Genomic DNA, 24,540 nt, shown 5'->3' on the forward strand with positions numbered 1-24,540 from the left:
CATCTCAGCAGCCCCCGAGTCTCCTTACGTAGATGGCCTGTCCGTAGACGTCAGTACTGACGGAGGCGGCCGTGGGAGAGGAGTTGGGCACTGTGTTAGTGCTTGTCTCGCTGATATAGATCTTAGAGGTGGGGATCTTCAGAGCTCTGCTGGCCACCTGCAAACAGAGGACACTACCTTCCAGGGAAGGGCCTGGCAGGGCTTGGCTGCCTTCTCCCCAGGGTGGGATTCAGATTCACTCTTAACAGGCAAGAAAATAATTTCATAAACCACAAGTCTACTGAGGCTGGGATGTTCTCACATCAGTCTGAATCTGAAATAACACTTTATGGAGTGGTTTGGTTGGATTCAAAATATTCATAAACCTGATGGTGATGAACGATGCCTTTTTAAAACTAACTCTGGCTTTAAAAAAGATTCAGCTTGGCCAGTGCCCACAAGCCAAGCAGGTGAGACAACTCTAATCCAGCTCCACTGAGAGGAGTCTCACATGTGTGAGGGAAGCCAGTTACCTTTAACACACACCTTACACACTGGCACAGAGCCCTTGAGTGCTGGTGATGGAAGTGGCCCGAATCATCACCAACCTTTGCATAGATGGGGAAACTGAGGCCAAGAAGAGGAGCAGGCTTGCCCAAAGTCACGTGTAAACAAGCACCTGGGCAAGGGCCAGAACCTGGGCCTGCTTCTGCCTCTGGTATGGGGCACTGTTCACTTTTTCACAGAATCTTACTTCACCCAGACATCTGTCTCCAGACTGCTCACCTGGACCATCTTGGTGTGAAGGCCTTGGCCCATCTCTGTGCCCCCGTGGCTCACCAGCACGGAGCCATCTGTGTATACGTGGATCAGGGCTCCTGCCTAAAGGAAAAGAAGAATGCCAAACACAAAATTCAGCAAATCCTAACTCAGTTTAAGGCCCGGGACCAAAAGTACTGGAGCCCAGGAAAAAGAAAACCCACAGTAACATTTTGAATAGAAACCTCAGACCAAAAAAAAATCAAAGTAGTATACATCTCATGATTTAATAATATATACCTTCAGTAGTTAGCAAAACTTTTAAAAAATATATCTCTCTGTCACCTGTCCTCAGAGGGGGGGCAGTCATGTATGTTTGTCCCCCTTCTCTAAACAAACAGATGGGATCAGAAAGGCAGAGCAGCTGTCCATAGTCCAAAAGTCAGGAAGATAATAACTAGGTACTGACCCCAGGTCAAATAGGGATGTACAAATTCAATTTCATTTAAACAGCAGAGAGTTCCTCTGGTCAGCCCTGCTCCCATGACAATGTGTTCTTGTTGTGTCATGTTCAGTCATGTCTGACTCTTTGCAACCCCATGGACTATAGCCTGCCAGGCTCCTCTGTCCATGGAATCTTCCAGACAAGAACACTGGAGTGGGTTGCCATTTCCTACTGCCAGATTCCCACAGGGGATCTTCCCCAATCCAGGGATCAAATCTGCATTGCTCGTGTCTCCTGCATTGGCAGGCAGATTCATCACCACTGTGCCACTTGGGAAGTCTTGCAACAGTGCAAAGAGAGGGGAATGGGACCCCAGGGCAGTGAAGATGGACAAAATTATACAAAGCAATTACCTGATTTAGAAAAGGAATTGTGAAGCTTATTCCAAATTTGGTAGGAATTATGCACAATCCTCTCTTTTTCCAACAATTCTTCCTAGAGGAAAGAAAAAAAATCTCATAGTAACTTCTCCACCACATTCATTTCAGATTGGACACGTTTTATGTAATATCTTTGTAAAACTGGAACAAGGCGTCCTTGGAAGTGCCCACTCAGTCTTGGTCATAACTGAGTTGTGCTTTGATTGGGCAGACAAAGTGAGAAGAGTGGGCATTTGGGTTCTGGATCCTCCAGTGGAGCTGGAACAAGGCCCACCCTCGACAGTCTCGACCTTAGAGTCATTACTCTGCTTCCCTGAGAGGGATCAGGATTGGGTCAGAGTGCTCTCGTGGTCTTGGACTGTGATGGTGCCAGGGAAGAACTGTGGCTTGTTGCTAATAATACTTCCTCTGTGCTGTATATTTGCTTATCCAAGTAACTCTGTGAGAGATGAGGCCAGCACAATTATCCCCACTCTGCAGGTGATGAAGCTGAGGCGCAAGGAGATGGAGTGACTACCAAGGTCACATTTATAGATTGGTGTCAGAGGCAGGCATGTAACTATGGTGTTCTTAGTCCTTGGCTTTTCAAAGCATCGTCTGCCCAGAAGGCATACAAACATGTGAAGATGAACCACACTGCTATGATCCTAAGTGCTGTGACCCGGGGGCCCCTGGGCTGCAGAACATTTCAGAATCTCAAAGAGATGGCTATGGATGAGTCCGCAAACGCAGCAGCCTTCTCAGTTATCTAGTAAGTTATTATTTTGAGTTCAGCGAAAAGGCTATAAAATCTGAAACCCTAGAGAACCCCAGAACATCAGGCTCCTCCCCCGCGGCGCTTACTTGTTGAACTTGTCGACCTCACTCTTCCGAGCGTAATACTGAGAGCTCTTCAGGCACTCATCCCAGCACCTGGGCACGCTGAACTCCTCAAGCCGCTGGTTGAAGTGGGTCAGGTCCCCTTCTTTGTACAGGTTCTTCCGCCGCACCTTCCCAAGCAGTGAGATGCTGAGGCTGTGGCCGTGGCAACAGACCAGGGGGGCGTAACCGGAAGTGGAGCTTCCCGCCCCCCCCCAGCGCCTGCCCATTCTCTACCGCGACGGAGATGTCCAAAATCCAAACTAAGCTAAGACCCTCTGACTTGTTCCTCCATATTCCCAGCTTACTTCCTCTGCAGGCAGCCCACAGGTCACTGCGACTTCGCTCATCCAGTTCTCAGCAATGAACAGGGCCTGGGGCCCCCCAAAGCCCCGGAAGGCCGTGTTGGAGGACAGGTTGGTCTTGCAGAGCCGCCCAGTGCCCCGGATGTTGGGGATTTTATAGCAGTTGTCCATGTGGAATAGAGCTCGTTCCATTATCTGAAGCACACACAAGCAACCAAATTGGGAGAGAACGTGCATGGATCTCACTGGCTCCTCAAAAAAGGAGGCGGGCTTTCAAGGGCTGCACCCATCCCTGCCTTTGCCAGCCCCACAGTCAACCGCTCTTCTTTGGGCCCGCAGTAGTTTTTTCCTGTGATATCACAACTGCCTCCTTAGTGCACTCCTGGCCTGCGTCTCTTCCCTCTAATCTATGCTTCATACTAAAAGGTAAGATCATAGCTACTCAAAGCACTTGCTTCAAAGTGCCCCTTGTTAACACCAGAATAAAGTCTGTATATCTTTAAGTGTGGAATTCAGGACACTTTTTGACCTTTCCCCAGTGTATCTTTTATCCTCTTTTCTGATAGCCTGTTACTCTCACCTTAATGCCCCTTCCCACCATATCCACCTGCTAAAATCCCCATTCGGCTCCCACATGAGCAAGTCCCTCCCAGATCCTCCAGTTAGGATTGATTATTTGCCTCTTTTAAAAAGTTGGTGATTTTATTCCCATTAAACCGGTACTACAAATAGTTCTAAGAATCTAATACTTCCATAAGTCATGTAATGCAAACCAGCAGCCCCTCCACGCTCCTCCTTCCACTCCCCAGAAGCAACCTCTTATTCTGTCAGTTGTTAACATTGTCTTCCATGTCTCTAAATAATGTGTTTACATTTCCATTTCTTGACTTGTTCAGTTTAGACTTTTACACTGTTTTTCCATCATGGAAAAGGAGGATTTAGTCCTCCCTCCCCCACCCCCACCCCAACCCTCTTTCTCTTTGTACACACTGGCCTCCTGTCTCCCTCCATCCCTATATCATTATATATTGATCTGACAGTATATTGATATTAACAGTCCATTTAATAATTCTGTAAACATCACTTACAGTTGAACAGGCCCTGGAGTTATGCTAGAATTACTTCTCTCTTTATTGATAATATTTCCTCCTTGGAGCTAATAATTATCTTTACTTTTTACACTGGCTTTGTTTTCTATTCACATATTTCTAAAAAGCTGTTTTCAATATGTTCAAACATATTTGATTTTCTATCAGTCTCATCTTTTTGAAGACATTGTTTCTGGAGCCTTCTGACCAACTTTCATTTAAATTGGCTTCCCCAGGCGTCAGTGGTGGTGCTTCCCTGGTGGTTCAGAGGGTAAAGAATCTGCCTGCAATGCAGGAGACCTGGGTTTGATCCCTGGGTTGGGAAGATGCCCTGGAGAAGGAAATGGCAACCCACTCCAGTATTCTTGCCTTGAGAACTCCATGGACAGAAGAGCCTGGCGTGCTACAGTCTGATGCGTCTGTTCAGCTGTCACTCACGGGTTTTCCCCTCACATTCATCCCATGATTCCCTCTGCCTCTCTCCACATTGCATTTCCTCTTTCTAGATTTCCATGTCTTCCCCTTTCTTAGTTTTACACCTTCATATTATTGGAGTATAACCTTCAATATCTTTCTAAAAAGGGTATATAGAGAGGTGCATTTTTGAGAACTTGTTTGTCTGAAATGTCTTTATTCTGCTCTCACTTTTAATTCATGATTTGGCTGTATGTAGAATTCCAGGTTGGAAATAAATTTCTGGTTTACCCTCAGCATTTTGAAAGCATTAGCTCGCCAGTATTGAGAAATCTAATCAATACCTTTCCAATTCTTGGAATGAGTCCTGGTTTTGTCCTCCCTGAAAATTGTGAAATCTCCTTTGCCCCCTGGTTTTTGAACTTTCACAATGATGTAAATTAGCATAAGTCTATTTTCTTTTTTTTATTTTAAAAAATATTTTTATAATTTATTTATTTACTTTATTGGAGGATAATTACTTTACAATATTGTGATGGTTTTTGCCATACCTCAACATGAATTGGCCAAACTGATGCAACCACTATGGAGAACAGTATGAAGATTCCTTTAAAAACTAGGAATAGAACTACCATAAGTCTATTTTCCTTTATTGTCCTGGTTCCTGGATGGGCTCTCTTAACCTCAAAATGTATGCCCACCAGTTTGGGGAAATTTCTTGAATTCCTTCTTAACAGTTTTCCTCCTCGCTCTTTTTTCTATTCTTTGTTCCTGAAGCTTCTATTATTTGGCTCTCCTGGATGGGTCCTCAGATTTTCTTGTATTTTCTCTACTGTTTTCCCCATTGTTTCCTCCTTTTTAAGAGAGTGCCTTCAGTTTCTTTCAACACTTCTGCTTTCACAGTTTTAATTCACAAGACTTCATTTTTATTCTTGGACTGCTCCATTTTTATAGCATTCTATTCTTTCTTTAAAGTATAATGACTCGTCTCTTTAATGAGCTAAATGATAGCTTTTGTTTGTTTCATTTTGGCTTTAGTTTACTTCTCCATTTACAGTCTCTTTCCCACAGGTTGCTTTTCGGTGTTAGTCATCCTAGATGATTTTTATGTGTCTCAATCCCATTTTTTGCTTTCCCTTAGTACTTTGTCAATTGTACTTCTATTTCATTTTGTCTTTTATTGTCTGTCTCCACCATATTGTAACCTTCTTGAGGGTGGAAACAATGTCATATTCTTTATGTCACCACCCTAGGGGTTCAATAAATATTTGCTGGGTTGAATTTTAACACTTGTAAAATCTTTGGGGATAAGTTCTGTATCTTTCTCAACCTGATTTTCCTATAACATCAAGAAGCAAGTTTTATAGTTAGTAAGACTACTAGAAATATTTTCTTTTCTGAACAGTTTCTTATCCTAGATCTGAAGTATAAAGCTTCCAAACTGAGCCAATTAGAGAAGCCCTTAGCATGTCCAAAGTGGGAATAATAGAGAACTTCTGTTTTTCTGAAATTTCTTTTTTACAGGAATCTATACATATATAACTAATATAGTCATAAAGTTAAGATTTAAAAAACATAAAGATAGTACCATCGAGGTAACTTTGTTAATTTTCAAAATGACAAAAATCTGAGTCATATGAGAAGATTCAAAGCAGCACTGTCCATAAAAACTAAAGAGTGGAAACAGCCCAATTGTCCATCTAGTGGTGAGTGGGAAACAAAATATGGTCCTTTCATACAATGGAATATTCTTCATCAATAAAAAGGAATGAAGGAATGGTCCATGCTATAACATGGACCTTCCAGTCACCCCAGGATGCAGGGGCAGGTCTGACATACACCGTGAGAGAGGTCCTGGCTATTCCCGGCATTGCTGTAGTGATCCACCTCCAGAGCCACAATCTTCCCTGTCTTCATGAAGCCAACCTGGTAAAAAGGAGAGTAAGCTCAATAGTTCCTTCCCTCTGTCTGTCTCTAACCATCTTCTCCCACTTAAGCTATCTGCAAAAGACAGAAAGAATAAGACATCACACCATGAAATGAAGGAGAACTTAAAGAGATCCGCAGACTTCACAGGTAAAGAAGAAAGGAACTAACATCTCCCACTGATGCACCCTTCTCCCTGCACTTGTCCTTCTTCCTCTCTACTCCTGGCTTCTGTTCTACCAGCAGAAGTGAGGAGGTAGAAAAGAGAGCATTGGTCATGACAGGCCAGGGAGGGGAATGTTGGGAAGAGAAACCAGAGACCCGCTCATAGCTTTTGGGCAGCAGACAGCAAAAGCTACACTTTGCACAAGCATGAACATGCTTCCACATCCCCAGCCTCGTGTGAACAAGCCAAACAAACCCTGACAGGCCATTTCGTGAGCGAGGAACCTGAAATCTCCAAAGACCAAGTTACTTGCTTGGAGCCCACAAGAATTTGGGAATGAGAAAAACAGTAAAACAGTTTCTTTTGGTAAGTTAAGTCATGGAATGAAGTCAGAAGAGGCCAAAGAGGAGCTCTTCAAAACCAGCTTTTGCAGACAGAGGGCTCCCAGGATTATAGCACATTAACGTTAGGCCACTTTGTGGAATGGATTTACCCCAGGTCTGTTGATAAATTGTGTTTGAGCCTGAGTGGACAAAGACAAGATTTGGACCACAGCAATTTCACAGAAGTCGTGCATAGCAACCTGGGGCATCTCCTGGGAGCTGGCCTGCATTGCCCTCCTATGTTGCTGTTGGCTGATTTGAATTTCTCTCCTTGCTATTTCTTCTTTGAACTTCTATAGGTTATCATGAGAAAAGTTAGAGTATATCCCAGGATCCCTGAATCTTCATCCCCAGTTTCCTAAGCAGAGGACACTGCGCACCCAGCACAACCCCTGACATCTAGAACCTTGTATCTGGCCAAGAAGGGGTGTCTGCCGCCAGTTATCAGCATATCCTCATCACGATCCAGCATGCAGCGCACCGGGTGTCCGGTCCTGGGGGAGACACCAGAGTGTGAGAAATCTCTACAACAACCAAACCCGGTGAATCTCAGAGATAAAAACTGCAAGGAAGCCTTCTTTTTCCACCAGGACACTGTGAGGGACAAGGTAGAGGTATACAGATGTGGGTAATGGGGTGTGGGGTGTGTCCTTGCCATCAGGGTCCTCACAGCTGGATAGAGGAGATAAGATATGGACACAATGAGCCAGGTGATACTGCCTTCACCCCTATACTCAAGAGTTCTATAAACAGAGGGCTGTGCAAATTCCAAGCAAAAGCTATCTGCTTCCCAACAAAGGAAACCCAGGAAGTCTTCCCAGCAGAGGCAGCCTTGTTTTTCCCCCCAGAGCCCATTGGAACTCACTTGTAAGCAGCCAGGGCCACAGCCACAGTCACCAGGGTGCTCCGGGTCTCCTTCCCTCCAAAGCCTCCTCCCATTCTCTTCACTCGGACCAAAATCCGGTTTACTGGAACCCCCAACATTTTTGCAACAAAGGACTGTGGCCGAAAGAACAAAATACTCTCAGTGAATGCATCACCAGGACTTTCTTCATGCTTGACCCAGAGCCTACCTGACACACAGAAGCCTAATCATTGCTGTGAACTCTGAAATCCCTTGATTCAAGAGTCCCCCTCCTGCCCCAGGGCACCCCTTGGGTAGTGGTGCCAGGGTCCAGCACACATCAGTTACTGCCCACTGAGTTCACATACTTGTTTACTTGTTTTAATCAGAGGGGTGAGCAGCTGTCCACAGCATACTATCAGGGTCAAAACTCATTCCATTTAGCCAAGAATTGGTGGGTCACCAGGGGAAGACCAGTTGCCAAAAACACTGGCAACCATTGTCATGTTACACACAATGGAGAAATGAGGACTAGCTGAGCCCCCGCAGATCATCTCGTGGTCCCCGTGGCTCTCATTAAGCTCAACTCCTTCATTTAACAGATGAGGAAACTGAGGTCAGATATGATCTGACCAACGCAATACAGCACTGGAATGACAAAAGCTAACACTTTCTAGGCTCTATCCAAGTTTTAAAACTTATCTAATCGTTACAGCATCCATGCCAGGCCCGGTTTTATAGATGAGAAAGGTTGTATAACAAGTTCAGTCATACCAACTTGTTGGAGACAGGGCCTGACTTCAGACTACCACCCTCACATCCCCTCCTGGACCAGCCCATGTCTCCCTCTCCCCTGGCCCCTTGTTGACCTTCTGGACTCCTACCTGGGTTTTCGTGGCATTCTGTGTGGACACAAAGAGTTCCATCTCTCCTGCCTCACCTTTCGGAACAGCAATGGTGCAGTGAGTCTCCATGTAGAAGTGCTCTTGGCCACCAATGTAGAGCTCACCTGGGGAAGCAACAACACTCCCCACAGTGAACCCAGTGCTGCAGAGGCAGTGAGTTTGCTTAAGGAGAGAATGTGCTTGTCCAGGGCCCTGGGCAGTACCAACGGTCCACAGGTAGCCTTTCAGTTCCCTAACCAGGATGGGCAGGAGTCTCAAAGTCTTAGCCGTCTGGCAGCCAAACCCCAAAGAAGAAACCAAGACAACACTGAAATATGTCAGGTGTGAAGCTTTCGTCCTACTTCAGCCAGTGGAAATCAAAGATTTTTAAACTACCATGGTAAACCTTTTAAAAAAAATAGAAAAGGAGTTAATTAATGTGATTGAACAGCTGAAAATAAACTGCATCTTCCAGAGCTGAGGCTGTCAGGCCAATTGGAGAGCTGGCTTACTAGTTACAGCAATGCACAGAAATCAATGTAAAAAACAAACCCCAAAGGGGTCTGATCAGTAGCCTTGCCCTAGGATGCGAGCTCTGAACCTAATTGCACAGTGGGGGAGGGAGGGGGTGGGGAGAGGAGATAGCACTAGCTGTCAATGGGTGAGGACTGCCTTCATGCAGATGGGGAGGACGAGGATTCTGTGTAGCTGGAAGCCTGGCAGACCCAAGGCTGGCCAGACATCTGTGACCCTTATCTTCTCTAGACAGTCTTCCAAATCCAAAATGCCATAATCTCTCCAGAATCACTTAGGTATGTCCAGTCTAGAGACAGGAGAATGGAGACTAAGATGCTGACGTTCCTTCTTTCCCAGCCACCTGTCTAGTATTTTTCACAAGCATCAGAAAGATTCTTCTGTTAAGAAATGTCAGGAAATCACTTCCTTGCTGCAGGGCTCCGGTACATCCCTTAAATTTCACTCAGAAACCAGGGCCACCCCATCCCCACCTTTGCATGGTGCAGCCATACCTGAAACCACATTATCTGCTTCTGAAAACCCCTTCTTGAGGTCTCCTTTCTCAATCTTCAGCTCAGATCCATAAAAGGAATTATTTTTTATAGCATCCTGAGGATTAAAAATAAGTTTCAATGACTTGACTTTAAAGGATGGGAGGTGAGTTTAAGGGGCTGGGGAAAAGAAGCTCTTGAATGATTACTTCTTTCTCCTCATGTAAATCACACAGGCATCTCTATGAGTATTTTACGCAGACTAAAAGTAAGCTCAGTTGTAGTCCAGGGTGTCCTGTGTCTCTGTTTCCTCAGATATAGACACACAACCCTGGTTCTTGGGGAAAAGCAAAGGACCTCTCAAGAAATCAGTTGAAACTGAAATTGGAAAGGAAGAACTCAGTTTGGCCATTAGTGGACTGAGTCTAGGATCATGATGGGGAGGATTAGCAGGATCATATAATCACAGGACTGGAGGAGATTTAAAAGCCTATCTGGGAAAATCCCACCTGCACCTCACATCTCCTCTAGAGGATCTTAATAAAGGTGCCTCCAGGAACAGGAAGCGTTCCCCTCTCCAGCCAGCCCACCCCCAGTTACCTCAATCGTGATAATGGCAGGAAGATCCTCGTAGGTGACTTTCACCCCATGAGCAGCTCTCTGTGCGTGTTCTGGGGTGTCAGCGACCACAGCACCAATGATGTGCCCAACGCAAGTCACCTAGGAGCAGAGTCAGACCATTAAAGAACATGACACATTCCTCATGAAGCAAGTTATTTTGGATTGTTCAAAACAGCAAAGGAAGTCCCACCCTCATAGGTTTCTAAGGTACATTTAAGGAATGTCCTGGGACCGTTTCATGTTCTTAGCCTACTACTGGGGGCTATGTGCTTCGTCCTAAGTGTTTAGAATCAGCAGAATTGGAATAGGACTTGGAGAGAACTAGTCTCAGGATGGCAAACTTGATTCATCTCCAGGGCCAATTCTGAGGGCAACCTGTTGAGAAGCTGCTCAGGATGAAGCATGGTGGTTGATTAGTGATGTTTGCCATGAGCAGCAGAAAGGAAAGCATGGCATCATGAAGTGTCTATCCACTCAGATCCACATAGCACCCTTGTTCTTCATATGAAGAGATGGAAACCAAGGCAGCAAGATCTAAATTGGCTCGTTACTGGACCATAGCTAAGTCTTAATCTCTGACTTGGAGTATTATTTTCTTTCTACCACTCTACTCTTTTTTATCTTCTCTTTTTCAGATTTATACCAAAAGTTTCTCAAAGGGCAGCAATCATTTCCCCTAGTTCATCTAGATGCCCCAAAGCGGTAGTTCTCAAATACTGGTTCTTAGTTACGATAGTCTATAAGCCAGTTTTTTGGGTTGTTAGATTTACAAACTAATTAATAATTATTGTTTTCTTTTCATTGGATGAGCTCAGTTTCTATTTTAAAAACTTTATGTATCTCCTTCAGGGATGTTTTCCAACATCATTCCAAAAATTAACAACAACAAAAAATTGTCCAGCTCATCACTTTGGAATATAATATTTCTTGACAATAAGGACCAATATTTAACATGTCTGTCTCTCATAATTACCTCTTTAGGACTCAATTAAGCTCTTGACTTAGCTAGTTAGCATAGAGGATGTCGAACCTGGATGACTCTCACTAACCATAATTATGGTCTTAGAGGCTCTTGAAGTTTGTAAAGCAATTTATCTTCTACCAAGAGCTCTCCTTTAGTTCTAATGACTCAGGGCTGTAGTTTTGAATTCTCTCCTTCATGTTTACCTCAGTAATAAGTTGAATTTGTCCTTAAGCAACACCTACTCACCGTCAACTTGCAATATTTGATCTGTACTGGAATAACAAAATGACTATCTGAGAACTATCTTATAAGTATACAGGTTTTTGTAGCACCTGCCTTGAATGCTTTTTTTTTTTTTTTTTGCAGAACTCCAGATATAGTTGAAATCAATAGTTAAACTCTCATGTAAGTGAATTATCAGTTCACATAGTAATGGTAGTATAATTGTAATTTTTATTCTGTTTACTTTCTGCTTAATGCTTAATTGTATACATTAATGTATACAATACATTCTGCTTAATGTATTTTTATTTCCTTTTAATAAAGGAGCTTAATATTGTACCCTAAGAACCTGATTTTTAGTTAAAATACAGTCACCAGCCTTTTTTTTAATGCCACCCTGGCATGGAGTCATCTTACCATGTCTGATACTAAAAGCAGCAGCCATCAATTAAATAAGTAAGTACACCTTAAGTTAAAAGTGCTACCAGGCATATCTCTCCCTTTACTGATTGTCCCAAATACTGCCCAATTGGATGATGGCCACAATATGTGCAAATGCATAAATCTTTTCAAGATTAGGGGTCTGAAGAAATGAACACAAATTAAAGCTTAAATACTCATTCCACTGGCTTCATATTTTTTTAAAAAAAAATCCAAGATATACCTTATCCTTTGCAAAGACTGTCTCATCATTAAAAAGTCCAGTTTCATTACTCCCAGGAATATCATCAGCAGAGAGAAAGCGAACAAACCCTGGCACTTTTTGAGCTTCTGACACATCAATGGACCTGCAAGAAGGAGGAGCGTGAGGAGTCAGGAAGGAAAACTGAAGCAGAAGACCTGTCACCTGAGAAAATGCCGAACTAGGCCATACCTCAATCTGCGGATCAGTCATTTTTTCCCCAAAGATTGTATGGTAGAGAAAATCTCTGAAATACCTTCAGCTGTATTTTGATACCTTATAAATCTTGCTCCTTGTAGTTCCCCATCCAATACCACCCATCCCTTTGCAGGAAGAACAGATACTATCATCTAGAAGACAGAGCTATATCCTCGAAGGATCCACTGATAGAATTCAAGGATCCATGAACTTAAATGGGAAAACATTTTCCTCTTAAAAAAAAATATGACCCATTAACCAATCAGATAACCTTATCTTCTTTTTGACAGGCTTTCCTTCACCCTAATTCTTCCCCTTTCTCCCTCCTATCCTATCCTATTTGGCAAATGCTGCTTAAATACTTACCATGTGGAGGCCATGAGCTGGGCGCTAGGGGGAGTATAAGATGAATAGGACAAGTCTGTCCCCATGGGCCTTGTACAGATGCTATTCTGGTCTCCATGTACAAGGGAACCAAACAGCATTTACTCTGGAGAGCTCCAACTAACACCCACATCATGGTTAATATAACCATCCAGAATCAGCATGTTAGGGCTCTGGCTATACCACTCAGTTTCCTTACCTGGGACATGGGGACAAGAATAGGCCCTGCCTATAGGGCTGTGGAGAGGAATAGATAAAGCATCATGTATAAAATGCTTAAACCAGGCTGCAGCAAACATTAAGTGTGATATGAGTATCTATTCTTTATTATCATCATCATCTTAGAGGTGGCAATTCTTGCCATTTGGGCTTTCAAAGTTTAATAAACAAGTACAAGTGACTGTTCTCTACTGGGTCCTTTGTGGACACTATCATTTTAAATATGCTATTATACATGGGGAAAATGAGAGCTTGTCAAGAGCTTGGCTTGACAAGGCCAATGTCAATTTGCTAGGCACTGGAACAGGAAGTCAATGCCAGCCATGCTAAGGCCTCCTTCTTTCCTTTAGTGCTGACTCAAGTTTTCCTGAAGATTTGTACTGAAGTTTCGCCCATTTCCACAGTGTAGATCTAAGAAAGGTCTTTCAGCAGTTCCTTATCACTTTTTGGGCCAAGTGTAACATCCCTGGTCAGCACCCCTAAGGCTTTCCTGATCTGGGCCCTGAGTATGTCTTCATTATCATCACCCCACCCTCCCAGGAACCACTGAACCCCTCTTGTATCCTGCTCCTCTCCTGTCTGGGTTTAACACAAGTTGCTGTGCTCCTCTCTGGACCAGGAGGCCCTAGAGAAGGCTCATTGTTGTGGCATCTCCAGTGCCTGGCGGGTGCTCCCAGCACCCTCCTCCCCAAGTGTTTTCACTGCACGCACTTGATCTTGGCGTGGGCCCGGGTGCTGGTGACCAGCCTGAGGAACAGCTCATTCTCGTAGCAAGGGATGTCGTCACAGTATACGGCTTCCCCAGAGGCTTGCATGGCCGCGGCCAGGTGGGGCAGGGGCCGGCCCACTGTGTCCTCCTTGGACTGACCCTTGGGCACCTCCTGGAACAACATGGTCACTGGTTTCAGAGGACACTGTTCCTCTATAGACCCTGGGGAACCGTGGAGAGCTTCAGGCCAAAGCAAATGTGAGGAATGAGAATGGAGGAGGCAGGAGGGCCCAGGGGCAAGGAAACAGGAGGCAGGTTAGAAGTCACTTGAAGAGTGGTACAGTCATCCTCAGTGTCTGTGGGGGACTGGGTCCAGGACACCCCCTGGAGAACAAATCTACGGGTGCTCAAGTCCCTCTATAAAATGGTGCAGTACAGTCGGCCCTCTGTACCCATGGATTCCACATACACAGATGAGGGCTAACTGTATACAGGAACAAACAAAACGAGGAGCCTAAAGGTCCGTTTGTTGGAGGTTGGGTAAATAAACTATGCTATGTTCACAGGTTGGAATAATATACAGTTGCTAAGAGATATTTTTGAAGAATTTTAATTAGAAGAAAATGCTCATGGTAAGTGTAAAATCAGGACACATACTATTGTATGGGTACATGTAATGATTCAAATTCTGTGGGAAAAACACTGTAAAATGCAAATATGTCCATATATGCATGGGGGAAAATGGAGAGCAGTACACAAACATATGGGCTTCCCTGAGAGTTCAGGTGGGAAAGAATCTGCCCGCAATGTAGGAGACTCTTCTTCACCCCTGGGTCAGGAAGATGCTCTACAGAAGGGAATGGCAACCCACTCCAGTATTCTTGCCCAGAGAATCCCATGGACAGAGGAGACTGGTGGGCTGTATACAGTCCACGGGGTCGCAAAGAGTTGGACACGACTGAGCAACTGACTCTCTCACTGTCTCACACAAACATAATAATAATTTTCTCTTGGAGGTAAGGTTTGGTGTGATTTCTATTTTCTTCTTTATGTTTTTCTATATTTTTCAAAATGTTCCAAAGTGTATTCAGTTTAAAATAAAATTCTGTTTTATGTGTTTTTTCAAAATAACAATAATGATGGCTAGTATTTATTTAGAGCTTACCATATACTGGAATTATCTAAGTTATTTACTTTTATTAACAAATTGAATCCTCAAAACTGTGCTGTGAAACAGGGACCCACCTTACCCACATCTGCAGCTGGGTATAATTATCTTGCCCAAGAGGCACAGAGAGAAAGTCACTTGTCCAAGTGTACACAGTTATGTGATGGCAGAGTTTGGATTCAAGTCCTGGCCGTCAGGCCCAGAGTTCATGTTTTGGATTGTTACACTTGAGAGCAGAGGTCTACAAATTGTGGACAATGGCCAAATCTGGCCCACTCTCTGCTTTTATAAATAAAGCTTTAGTGGTACACAGTCATGCACATTAATTTATGTATTGCCTCTGGCACCTTTTGTGCTACAGTGACGAAGCTGAGGAATTGTAGCAGAAACTACGTGGCCCACAAAATCCGAAAAGTTGATCCTTTACCTAGTGCCTCTCAAAAAATTACTGTTAATAGAAAAATTTTTTTTTAAATTTTGTTTACTTGAGCATGCCTGGCTTTGCACATTAGCCCGTAGAGGAACGAGAAAAAAACAAAATGGAAAAAAAAGTTTAAGGAGCAGGTGAAGGTGAGAGTAAGCCCAAGAGAGAAATGAGGTAAGCTTCATTCACATTTACATAATTCCTGTTTCCTTCACTAGACATTTATGCACAATGGTAAGGAGCTCTAAGCAGTGACATACAGCGTGAATCAGTCACTCATCAATGGTCAGCATCATCTGAGGTGGGCTGCAAGGGCCCCTGATATTAGCCACATAAGGTTTGTACTCACTTGGAAGAGCTGGATGTTGGCTGGAGGGTCTTTCTGAAAGAGTAAAGTGGCGCTGGTGTAGGTGGGGTCCAGTTTACCACACTTCTGTGGAGACAAGGTGACAGGTAATCATGACTATTTCTATCACTGGTCCCAACCTTGGCTGTCCCCAAGTGGTAAAAGTAACAACTTTCTCATCTCCTCATCTGCACTCCTTCTGATGCTGGCTGGATCTACCTCAACATTTTATCATGGGCTCTGTCAGCTTCTCTTCTCCCATCTCTGCACCCTACTTCCTCTGACCCAACCAAGGCTTCCCTCCTTCCTGCATTGATGTGTGCTTCTCTGTTGGGAACATCCTTCTCCCGCAGCCTTCCTGGAAAAGTCATTATTTTCCCCCTCAATTTCGTGGGAAATATTTAATGTAGGGGAATTATTCATAATAGTAATATAATCTCAACAAAATTAAGTGGCATGTGAAGCTCTGTATGCCGTGTGATACCAAATCTGTTTAGAAAATAATATATCCAGATCAAAAGACAGCAAGATGATAGGTTTATAAACCTATAGGTTTATAGACAGATGGAAGGGAGACAGAAAGAGAGAGATGGGGCAGACAAAAAGGATTACATACAGATTGGACAGATAAACACGGGGAAAAGATCAGAGGAATAAGCAAAAATACTAGCAGTGGTTTTATCTAAGATCTTAGAGTAATTTTACTTTTTTCTTTATACATTTTTGTATTTCTAAAGTCTTCCACGAGTTTTTTACTTCCATAATCAGAAAAATTATGATGAATGTTTATAAAAGAGGTATCTCACTCTGCTGTCCCCACAGATGTGAAGCCTTTTCTCCTTTGTGCTCCCCGCTCCCAACTCCATCTCCTCAGTAGTCACACCAGGCTGGCCTTTATTGATCCTATTCTCTCCCACACTAGGCTGCCCACCATGTGCAGTACAATCTTATGACATAAAACGTATAAAATAAATGCTTGCTGGCAAACCCACCTCAGGAGCTGGGCTGCACTTCAACTAGCACCCTCTCCTGAATGCACAACCCCACCTCACATCTTATCACACTAGATTCCCATAATCACATAATCAGAATCACATAATCACAGTTGTATCAGCTACACGGCAGAAGGATCATCAGGTCTACCCACCCCCAGATTTTACAGCTAATGCTTAGAAAGAGTGGTGACCTATTCAAGTTCGCATCCGAAGTAATGTCACAGCCAGGACAAGAACCCACATCCCTGACTCCCAGCCCAGTGCTCTGTCTCTCAACCCCCAAGTTGGCGCCCATCTCCGTGTGACTCTCTAGGCTGTGTCCCTGGTCCCTACTCCTCTGTCCTTAGACATCCAGAGGAAAGGAGCATTTACCACCTGGTCCACAGTCCTTTCCTGCCTCGGCCAGCTTCCCAGATCCCGAAACACAAGTGCTACAGGAGCTCACACGTGCTCGGCCTTGCCAGGCCCCAAACTCACATCTTCTGAGTCCTCTTTGCCCAGTTTCTTCAGTACTGTCAGGTAGAACTTGAAGAAGAAGCTGAGGGTCAGGGTGCGTCGGAACTCAATCATGCCTCCAGGGGCGTCTGGGGATAAGGCCAGTTCTTCCGCCAGACCTGCACACACGTCCTGTAGCAGCTTCTCATTCCAGAACCTGCCAGAGAGCAGGTCATGGGAGAGTGTTCCCAACCAGCTCTCAGAATCACTTGTGTGAGTGGAGTCATGAACCTCAGCTCAAAAATGTGACTCAGATACTTATAGTTATGTGGCTTTACCTAGTGCTTCAGATAGTAAAGAATTTGTCTGTAATGCAGAGACCTGGATCTGATCCCTGGGTCAGGAAGATACTCTGGAGTAGGAAATGGCAACCCACACCAATATTCTTGCCTGGAAAATTCCATGGACAGAGGAGCCTGGTGGGCTATAGTCCATGGGGTCACAAAGAGTCAGACACAAGTGAGCAACTTTTACTTTCACTTCACACAAGTTACTTAACCTCCTTAAGGCTCAATTTCCTCTTCTTTAAGAATAAATGCAATTTTTATCCAACCTGGGCTGGTGATCTGTTTCACCCTTGATAGTATACTTGTTTCAATGCTGTTCTCTCTGAACATCCCACCCTCACCTTCTCCCACTGAGTCTAAAAGTCTGTTATGTACATCTGTGTTTCTTTTTCTGTTTTGCATATAGGGTTATCGTTGCCATCTTTTTAAATTCCATATATATGCATTAGTATACTGTATTGGTGTTTATCTTTCTGGCTTACTTCACTCTGTATAATGGGCTCCAGTTTCATCCACCTCATTAGAACTGATTCAAATGTATTCTTTTTAATGGCTGAGTAATATTCCATAGTGTATATGTACCACAGCTTTCCTATCCATTCATCTGCTGATGGGCATCTAGGTTGCTTCCATGTCCTGGCAATTATAAACAGTGCTTCAATGAACATTGGGGTACATGTGTCTCTTTCAGACCCAGAGGGATGGGATGGAGAGGGAGGCGGGAGGGGGGATCGGGATGGGGAACACATGCAAATCTGTGGAAAACCACTACAATATTATAAAGTAATTAGCCTCCAATGAATAAAAATAAATGGAAAAAAAAGAATAAATGCAATTTTTAGAAGACCACACCAAACAATAATAGTTAAATCTATTGAGTTCCTACAACACACTGAGCAATGTCCTAAGTGCTTCATATGAAACATTACTTTTAATGTAAATTAAAAGGTACAGTAGGGAAAATTTTTATACTCACTTTACCATGAGAAAACTGAGATATGGGAGAATTAAGTAACTTGATTTATATTAACCATCTGTTAAGTGTTCAAGCCAGGAATTGGAACCAAGGAGCCTAACTCCAAAGTTAAGCTTTATCTAGCCATATGGTTATTGTAAGGATTACATAGAAGAGTACCAGCAAAGTGCTTGGTACAGTTGCTGCCATGTGGTAGCCTTAGTAATGGTAGTTGCCATACTAATAGTGTAGCAGCAGTAACAGTAGTAGTAGCAGCAATACTAGTAATAGTAATGCTAGCAGTGACAGAAGCATGAATAGTAGGAGTGGAAGCAATAGCAATAGCAGTAGAAGCAGAAGTAATAGTAGAGATAAGAGAAGCACCAGTAGTAATAGCAACAGTACAAGCAATACTACTAGTAGGAGAAGTAACAGCAACAGCAATAGTGATACTTCTGTTAGCAGTAATAGTGGCGGCAGCAGTGCTAGTTGCAATAGTAATAGTTATTGTAGCAGGAAAGTAGTAGTAATGGCATTAATAATAGCTTCCATAACAGAAACATCAGTAGCAGTAACACTAGGAGTAGCAACAATAATATTATTAGCAGTTGAAGAGACAGCATAGTAGTAGCAACTGTAATAGTAGCAGTAGCCACAGTAGTAGTATTAGTCATAGCAGTGATAGCAGTAGGAACAGCAGTAATGATAATAGTAGAACAATAGTAACAGTAGTAGAGGAATGAGATGAGTAGCACCAGCAGCAGTAACTGGAGTAGTAAAAGCAGCAGCAGCAGTAGTAATAGTTGTAGCTGTAGAAATAAGTAGTAATAGTACCAACAGTAGCAGCAGCAGTAGTAATGCTAATGGTAGTATAGCAGCAGCAACACTACTAATAGTACTACCACTAGTGGCAGCTGTAATCATGGTAGTAGTAGCAGCTCTGGTAGTAGCAGTGGTGTTAGCAGTAGTTGCAGCAATGGTAGCACTACTGGTAATCATAGTAGCAGCAGCAGCAGTAACTTTATTCCACTCTCAGCTCTTACTTTGACAGCTGCCTCCGCGTGGTCTTGAGGGCTGAGATGGTTCTGTCCGCCATTCCGCCATAGCAGAGGGCTAGCTCCTTTACCTGCGTGCTTCCTGGCTGGAACAGGACTCTCATGCCACAGGTCACCTTGGCTATGTCATCTTCTCTCCGGGACGCCTGCTTGAATGCTGAGAAAAACTCACCCTAAAAATAACAGAAAAATACCTCTTTCTCACCTTGCTTTGCAAAGACTTCAAACAATGGGTCTGAAGCAGGGAGGGTGGGGTGAAGTCAGAAGACCATCACAGAGCAGCCAGGAGCTGGTGGTAGGGGTCAAAGATGAGGACATAACTACTGCCTTTTCAGGAGGATTTCCGGGTAACATCCCCAGAAACTGGGAAAGCGTCAGGATTTCTGCCCATCAGTCAGGAAAACAGGAAGTCCAGGGACACAGCCAGGGGCTGTGCCAAAGCCTCTATCAACACGACTGCCTCTCAAGCAGATACAATGAGATGCCAAAGGGTGTTGAAACCCAGTGTCAGCTTGGGCCTCCATAGATGCTCTCCCTGACCTGTCTCTCCTACCAGTCTACTGGCTTCAATTAGAATTCTCTTTTCCTGAAAGGAAGACTCACACTATGAAACAGTAGCTTTCTTTGTGCTTTGAGCATACACTTCCCCTGGGTCCAAGCCAGGCTCTGTCTTTGGAGATGGGAAGAGAGCATGAGTCAGTTTCCAGGTAAAGATCCACCTGTGTCAGGTTCTGTGCAGGGTTTGAACTGTCCCTGGCACCAAGTTCTGATGAACATCAGTGGTGGGAGGTTTAAGGGAAAGTGTATTGAAGAAACACAACTGTTGAGGTTCAAAATGACCCCAGGCTTTTGTTGAAGAAGCCAAGGAGAGCCCTCCTGATGAGATTTCTGACATCTAACATAACACTGGGGCTATGAGCCCAGAGCTTGAACTTGGTTCTGGAACAGAGGTTCCAACCACTTCTAGGACTGTGCAAGCCCACAGCAACATTTTCCCCAGGGTGCATGCAGGGTCAGGGTCAGGCCATCAGCTGTTCTTTCTTGAGAAAGACTTCCAAATTCTGGGTATGAAAATCTTTCATTTATGAAATGTTTTTTGTTTATGTCTCTACCTGGGAGAATACAAACCAGACTGTTTCCTCCTTTCCCCATCTCATAAGTTTTTTCTTTTTTTTAAATCTATTGATCAGTGACATACAAAAATTCTGGGAATCACTGTTCAAAATAGCCTATAAAGACAAGCTGGAAAATCATTAAGAAACCACTGCAGGGACATAACTGCTTTAATTTAATCAGCATTCTCATTAAGGAGGTCAAAATCTGCAAGGGCAAACATGCCTTGTAACCAGCTCTGTAAACCCTTAATACTCTCCTTTACTGCTGGTGCCCCGCCTCTCCCAGATCACTCTTCTAAAGGCTCATGGAATGTGTAGGACAAAACCATGCCAGGTCAGGATACCACAGGCCCCAAGGAACACGAGCAAGGCTGCCAGAGGAGCCCAGACCTGCCCCACCAGGCCAGAAAACCCTCCCACTAGCACCAGCTAGTGATCCCCACCAGCTCCCAGACACCTGCCAGGAACCTTAAGAATTCTGTCTTTCTGGTCCTCGCAATAATCTTCACAGTCAGTAAACATGGGCCCACTTTACAGATGAGGATTTGGGGCTCAGAAAGATGAATGACTTGTTCAGAACCACACATCTACCTGTCTGGTTTCCTTGCCTATGCCCTGTGCCCAATACCCTGAAACTCCTCATTGTCCAGAAAGGAATATGGTTTGTTAATAAAGGCCAGGCTCAGAGACGAGAACATCAGTGTTAAAGTGGAGAGATGCAAAGTGTGGTCCCCGAGGCAGACTCTGGTCTCTTCATCTGGAGCCTGGCCGGAGCAGGGGTGATTTGGGTTGTTTCTGACAGCATCTCACCTCCCTGCTGTAGGGGATCTCAATGGAGAGCAGTATCTCCTCTGGACCCAGCAGGGTCTTTCTGTAGCTGGGTAAGAAGGTGTGATCCATTGGAACCGTTCTTCTGGTGCCTGTACAGAGGCAAGACAGACAGGGACCAATGTGAGAAAGCACAGGACAAATCACCAGGGGAATTCTCCTTCCTGGCCCCTGATGCCCACAGTCAGAGGGAGTGGCTGGCACGACAGGGACCCAGGTGCTCCATCTGAAACCCCTAAGCATTGGTGTGCTGGTGACTGTTTAACAATCAGTTCTTTAAGAAAAAGCCCTGACTCCTAGCATTCACAATCTTCTGTGGTATAAATACTTCTACAACGGCCAATGTCAAGCTACCAGAGCAGCATAGCTCAGTGTGAAGTTGAGAAGAGGGTAGTGAGGAGTTGACACAGCAGGCCTGCCATCCTGGGAGAGGTCTGCTTACAAGGCTGGCCACTGGCTGTCCTCTGGGACCTTAGGTTTCAGGAGAGTTCCCACCATTCCCTCATAAGACCAGCTCACAATGCCTAAAATGTTTGTACAAATCATATGGTTTATGCTCAACACCTGACTTTCCTTCTGAGAGTCTGGACTTCTGGTACATGCCAGGCAGGGCTACATGACCAGCCTCACTAAAAGCCCTGGGTGCTGGGTCTCTAACGAGCGTCTCCAGTAAACAATCCTTCACGTGTGTGGTCATGGCTCAACTTATTCCCGGGGAGAATGAGTGTGTCCTGTGTGACTCCCCTGGGAGGAGGCCCTGGAAGCTAGTGCCTGGCTTCCTCCGCCCCATGCCTCTTTTCCCTTTGCTGATTTTGCTCTCTATTCACCTGCTGTAATAAGTCATAGCCGTGAGCAGACTCAACACTGAGTCCTGTGAGTCTTCCTTGTCCTCCTGAAAGCCATTAAACCTAGAGGTGGTCTTGGGGAGACCCTTGAGCAAGGAAAGTGGCACAGGAGTGAACTATTACATAGCATTTCCAGTCTATAAATGGAATAAATGGAAATAACCTCAAAGATATAGACAGCTGTAAAATGAAGGGAAATAATGAGGAAATGGTGAATTTTGAGTATTTATTACCTTTGTTTTTAATATAATGTATTTTATTGTGAGGGTATATAGTTTAATGTTTAATAATGGCCATGTTTAACAAATGCTCAGACTCCCTGAAAACCCAGCCATCAGCTATGCTGAGTGGCATACTCTGGCCCCAGCACACACCACTGAGTATGCCATCTGGGTGACAGGTCCTATTGTGAATTCTTAATAAAGTGATGGTCCAGCCCTCCTGACCCCCAGCCTGGGTGCAGCTCCTTTTGTAGTTTCCAGGGATCCAGGCTTTAGGAAAGCTACGTTATTGAACTTTGGGTTCTGTTTCTGCAGAAAGTGATTTCTCCTGTGAGACTCCACTCCAGCCCTGGCCCTGTTTCCTGACCTCTGCATGAGGCAGCTCACCTCTGGACACGATGGTCAGCTTGGTCCCGCTGGCCATGAACACAGGGTTGAGGTCGGAGATGGGGCTGGCTGTGATGATGTTCCCTCCAATGGACTAGGACAAGCAGGGAGAATGTGTAAGAGCCCACCCCAGCAAAGTCCAGCTCACACATCTGGCTCCCGAATGTGGAAGGTGGGGGACATCTGCTGAAGGGACAGCTCTGAGGTCCTCCACCCACTGTAGGCACCAGACCAGCACAGTAAGAACCCGGACATTCGGGCAACATGCAAAACTTGAGATTCCAACGCCTGGGGTTGGGTCCCAGCTCTGAAGTTTACCTACATGTAACCCAGGATCAGCTCCTTTAAATTTGTTTGTTTGATTGATTTCACCCAACCTTTTTCTGAAAGGTCTGAGATGGTTTATCACTGAGGCTGTAGAGAGTTCGTGAAAGAGAAATAAAAGACAAAGATCAAGGAAAAAGAATGGGAAGTCTTATGGATGAACAATGTGTTCTAACTGAGCTTCCTTGGCAAAGAATATAAGGACAATCAGACACAGAGTTCCCATTATTAGAAAAGGGGAAGAAAACCAGTTGCTCCAGGAAAAAAAAATCCTTCCCACAAGTAGATTTCATCTGAATTGGGGAACTTAGTAGAGTTTTCTGGGTTTGCGTCTCCTTATCTATAATTGGAAGAGGTGCTTGAGGTAGGGCAAGGGGAATGGGAGTAGGTTGTTTTGCTTTGCTTTTTGTTCTAATTTAAAACAACAGCTACAACAGTAGAATGGAAGGGTCAGCTTTCCTCCTAACCCCATCAAGAGTTGTGAGACTCAAATGGCGCCAAGTGTGAGAACGCCGTCGGCAAACCCTGGGTTTGGGGGCTCATCTGAAGGCTGCTTGCAGTCAACACGTGGGCCTCTCTCTCCTCTCAAGGGGCTCGACCTCTGGTTCTCCCCCTGACTCTGAAAGGCAGCCCGCCTTCCTATTTTGGCTTCGCCCTAACTTATCTCTCATCCACCTGCTGTCAGCCTCGGCTAAGTTCAGAAAGAGATGGGCAGGCGGCTCCATCTCTCCAACCTCAGGGGTAAAGATGGGGCCACAGCAGGTGCACCCCCCAGGGTGGCCCTCGGGTCACATCAGAAGCACCTGTGGGGCTTGTTAAAGCCTGACCCCGGCACTCCAACCCAGATCTGCTGTAGGTTGTCTGAGAGCGGGGTCCAGGAATCTGCATTTTCAACAAGCCCCCAGGAATTCTAAACACAAGTTTGAGGTCTATTCGGGCTGTAATAGAACCCAGACTGGCCCCCTCACCTTGTGAGGAAAGTGCCCATCCTGGGCCCCTAAATAGGGACTCACCGCCACAGACTTGACCTGCTTCCCGGCAAACCAGCGCAGCTGCTCCAGGACTCCTCGGAACACCTCCGTTTTCTGGGTGGGCAGCTTGGCAACTGCCTTGAGCAGGGTCTTTTCCACAGAGCTCAAGGGACAAGCGGCTCCAAAGGAGATCCCTGAGAACACATGCCCGGAATGACAGCCATCCACCTCACAGCTCAAGAAGCACTTCTATACACAGCTCCTAGGAAGCTCCACAGCAACTGAGTAAGGATGAACCAGGGTGCACGTCCTTATATGGATGCAGAAATTAAGGCCCAGAGAGGTCTGGTGACCTGCCCAATGCCACACAGTTAATAAAAGAGCCAGGACTCAACCCCAGGCCTAAAACCAGAGTGCTTTTTTCTCTAAACCAGTGACTCTCACCTCAATAAAATCAGATCTCTGAGGCTGAACTCTTGGCATTCCTTTTTTCAAAAGCACCCAACCCCACCTCCCAACCTACCCCCTATTCCCGTGAGTGAGTCTGTGTGCAGCCAGGATTGAGAACGATTACTGAAAATACCAAGCCCCAAGCCCATTGGCACCTGACCACTGATGCTCAGCGGA

General features: G+C 44.8%; 1 protein-coding gene across 3 annotated transcripts in view; it reads right to left on the reverse strand.

Annotated features, from left to right (window-relative positions):
* Positions 1 to 24,540, reverse strand: part of XDH (xanthine dehydrogenase) — a 59,933-nt gene that overhangs the window by 12,597 nt on the left and 22,796 nt on the right. For 2 of the 3 annotated variants that reach the window (XM_043468248.1, XM_043468247.1), the window contains exons 11-29: positions 23,956 to 24,107; positions 22,619 to 22,712; positions 21,148 to 21,257; positions 19,211 to 19,395; positions 16,908 to 17,082; positions 15,439 to 15,522; positions 13,500 to 13,669; positions 11,970 to 12,093; positions 10,099 to 10,218; positions 9,520 to 9,616; positions 8,492 to 8,616; positions 7,629 to 7,762; positions 7,170 to 7,257; positions 6,128 to 6,214; positions 2,790 to 2,981; positions 2,467 to 2,612; positions 1,597 to 1,678; positions 766 to 861; positions 29 to 157 (exon numbers count right to left, since the gene is read on the reverse strand). In XM_043468248.1, the coding sequence (XP_043324183.1) occupies positions 29 to 157; positions 766 to 861; positions 1,597 to 1,678; positions 2,467 to 2,612; positions 2,790 to 2,981; positions 6,128 to 6,214; positions 7,170 to 7,257; positions 7,629 to 7,762; positions 8,492 to 8,616; positions 9,520 to 9,616; positions 10,099 to 10,218; positions 11,970 to 12,093; positions 13,500 to 13,669; positions 15,439 to 15,522; positions 16,908 to 17,082; positions 19,211 to 19,395; positions 21,148 to 21,257; positions 22,619 to 22,712; positions 23,956 to 24,107 (2,390 nt within the window). The remainder of the gene's footprint in view (positions 1 to 28; positions 158 to 765; positions 862 to 1,596; positions 1,679 to 2,466; positions 2,613 to 2,789; positions 2,982 to 6,127; positions 6,215 to 7,169; positions 7,258 to 7,628; positions 7,763 to 8,491; positions 8,617 to 9,519; positions 9,617 to 10,098; positions 10,219 to 11,969; positions 12,094 to 13,499; positions 13,670 to 15,438; positions 15,523 to 16,907; positions 17,083 to 19,210; positions 19,396 to 21,147; positions 21,258 to 22,618; positions 22,713 to 23,955; positions 24,108 to 24,540) is intronic. The other variant, XM_043468249.1, reaches the window with a different exon arrangement.

The sequence above is a fragment of the Cervus canadensis genome, chromosome 5 (assembly GCF_019320065.1).
Source record: "Cervus canadensis isolate Bull #8, Minnesota chromosome 5, ASM1932006v1, whole genome shotgun sequence".
Taxonomy (NCBI): domain Eukaryota; kingdom Metazoa; phylum Chordata; class Mammalia; order Artiodactyla; family Cervidae; genus Cervus; species Cervus canadensis.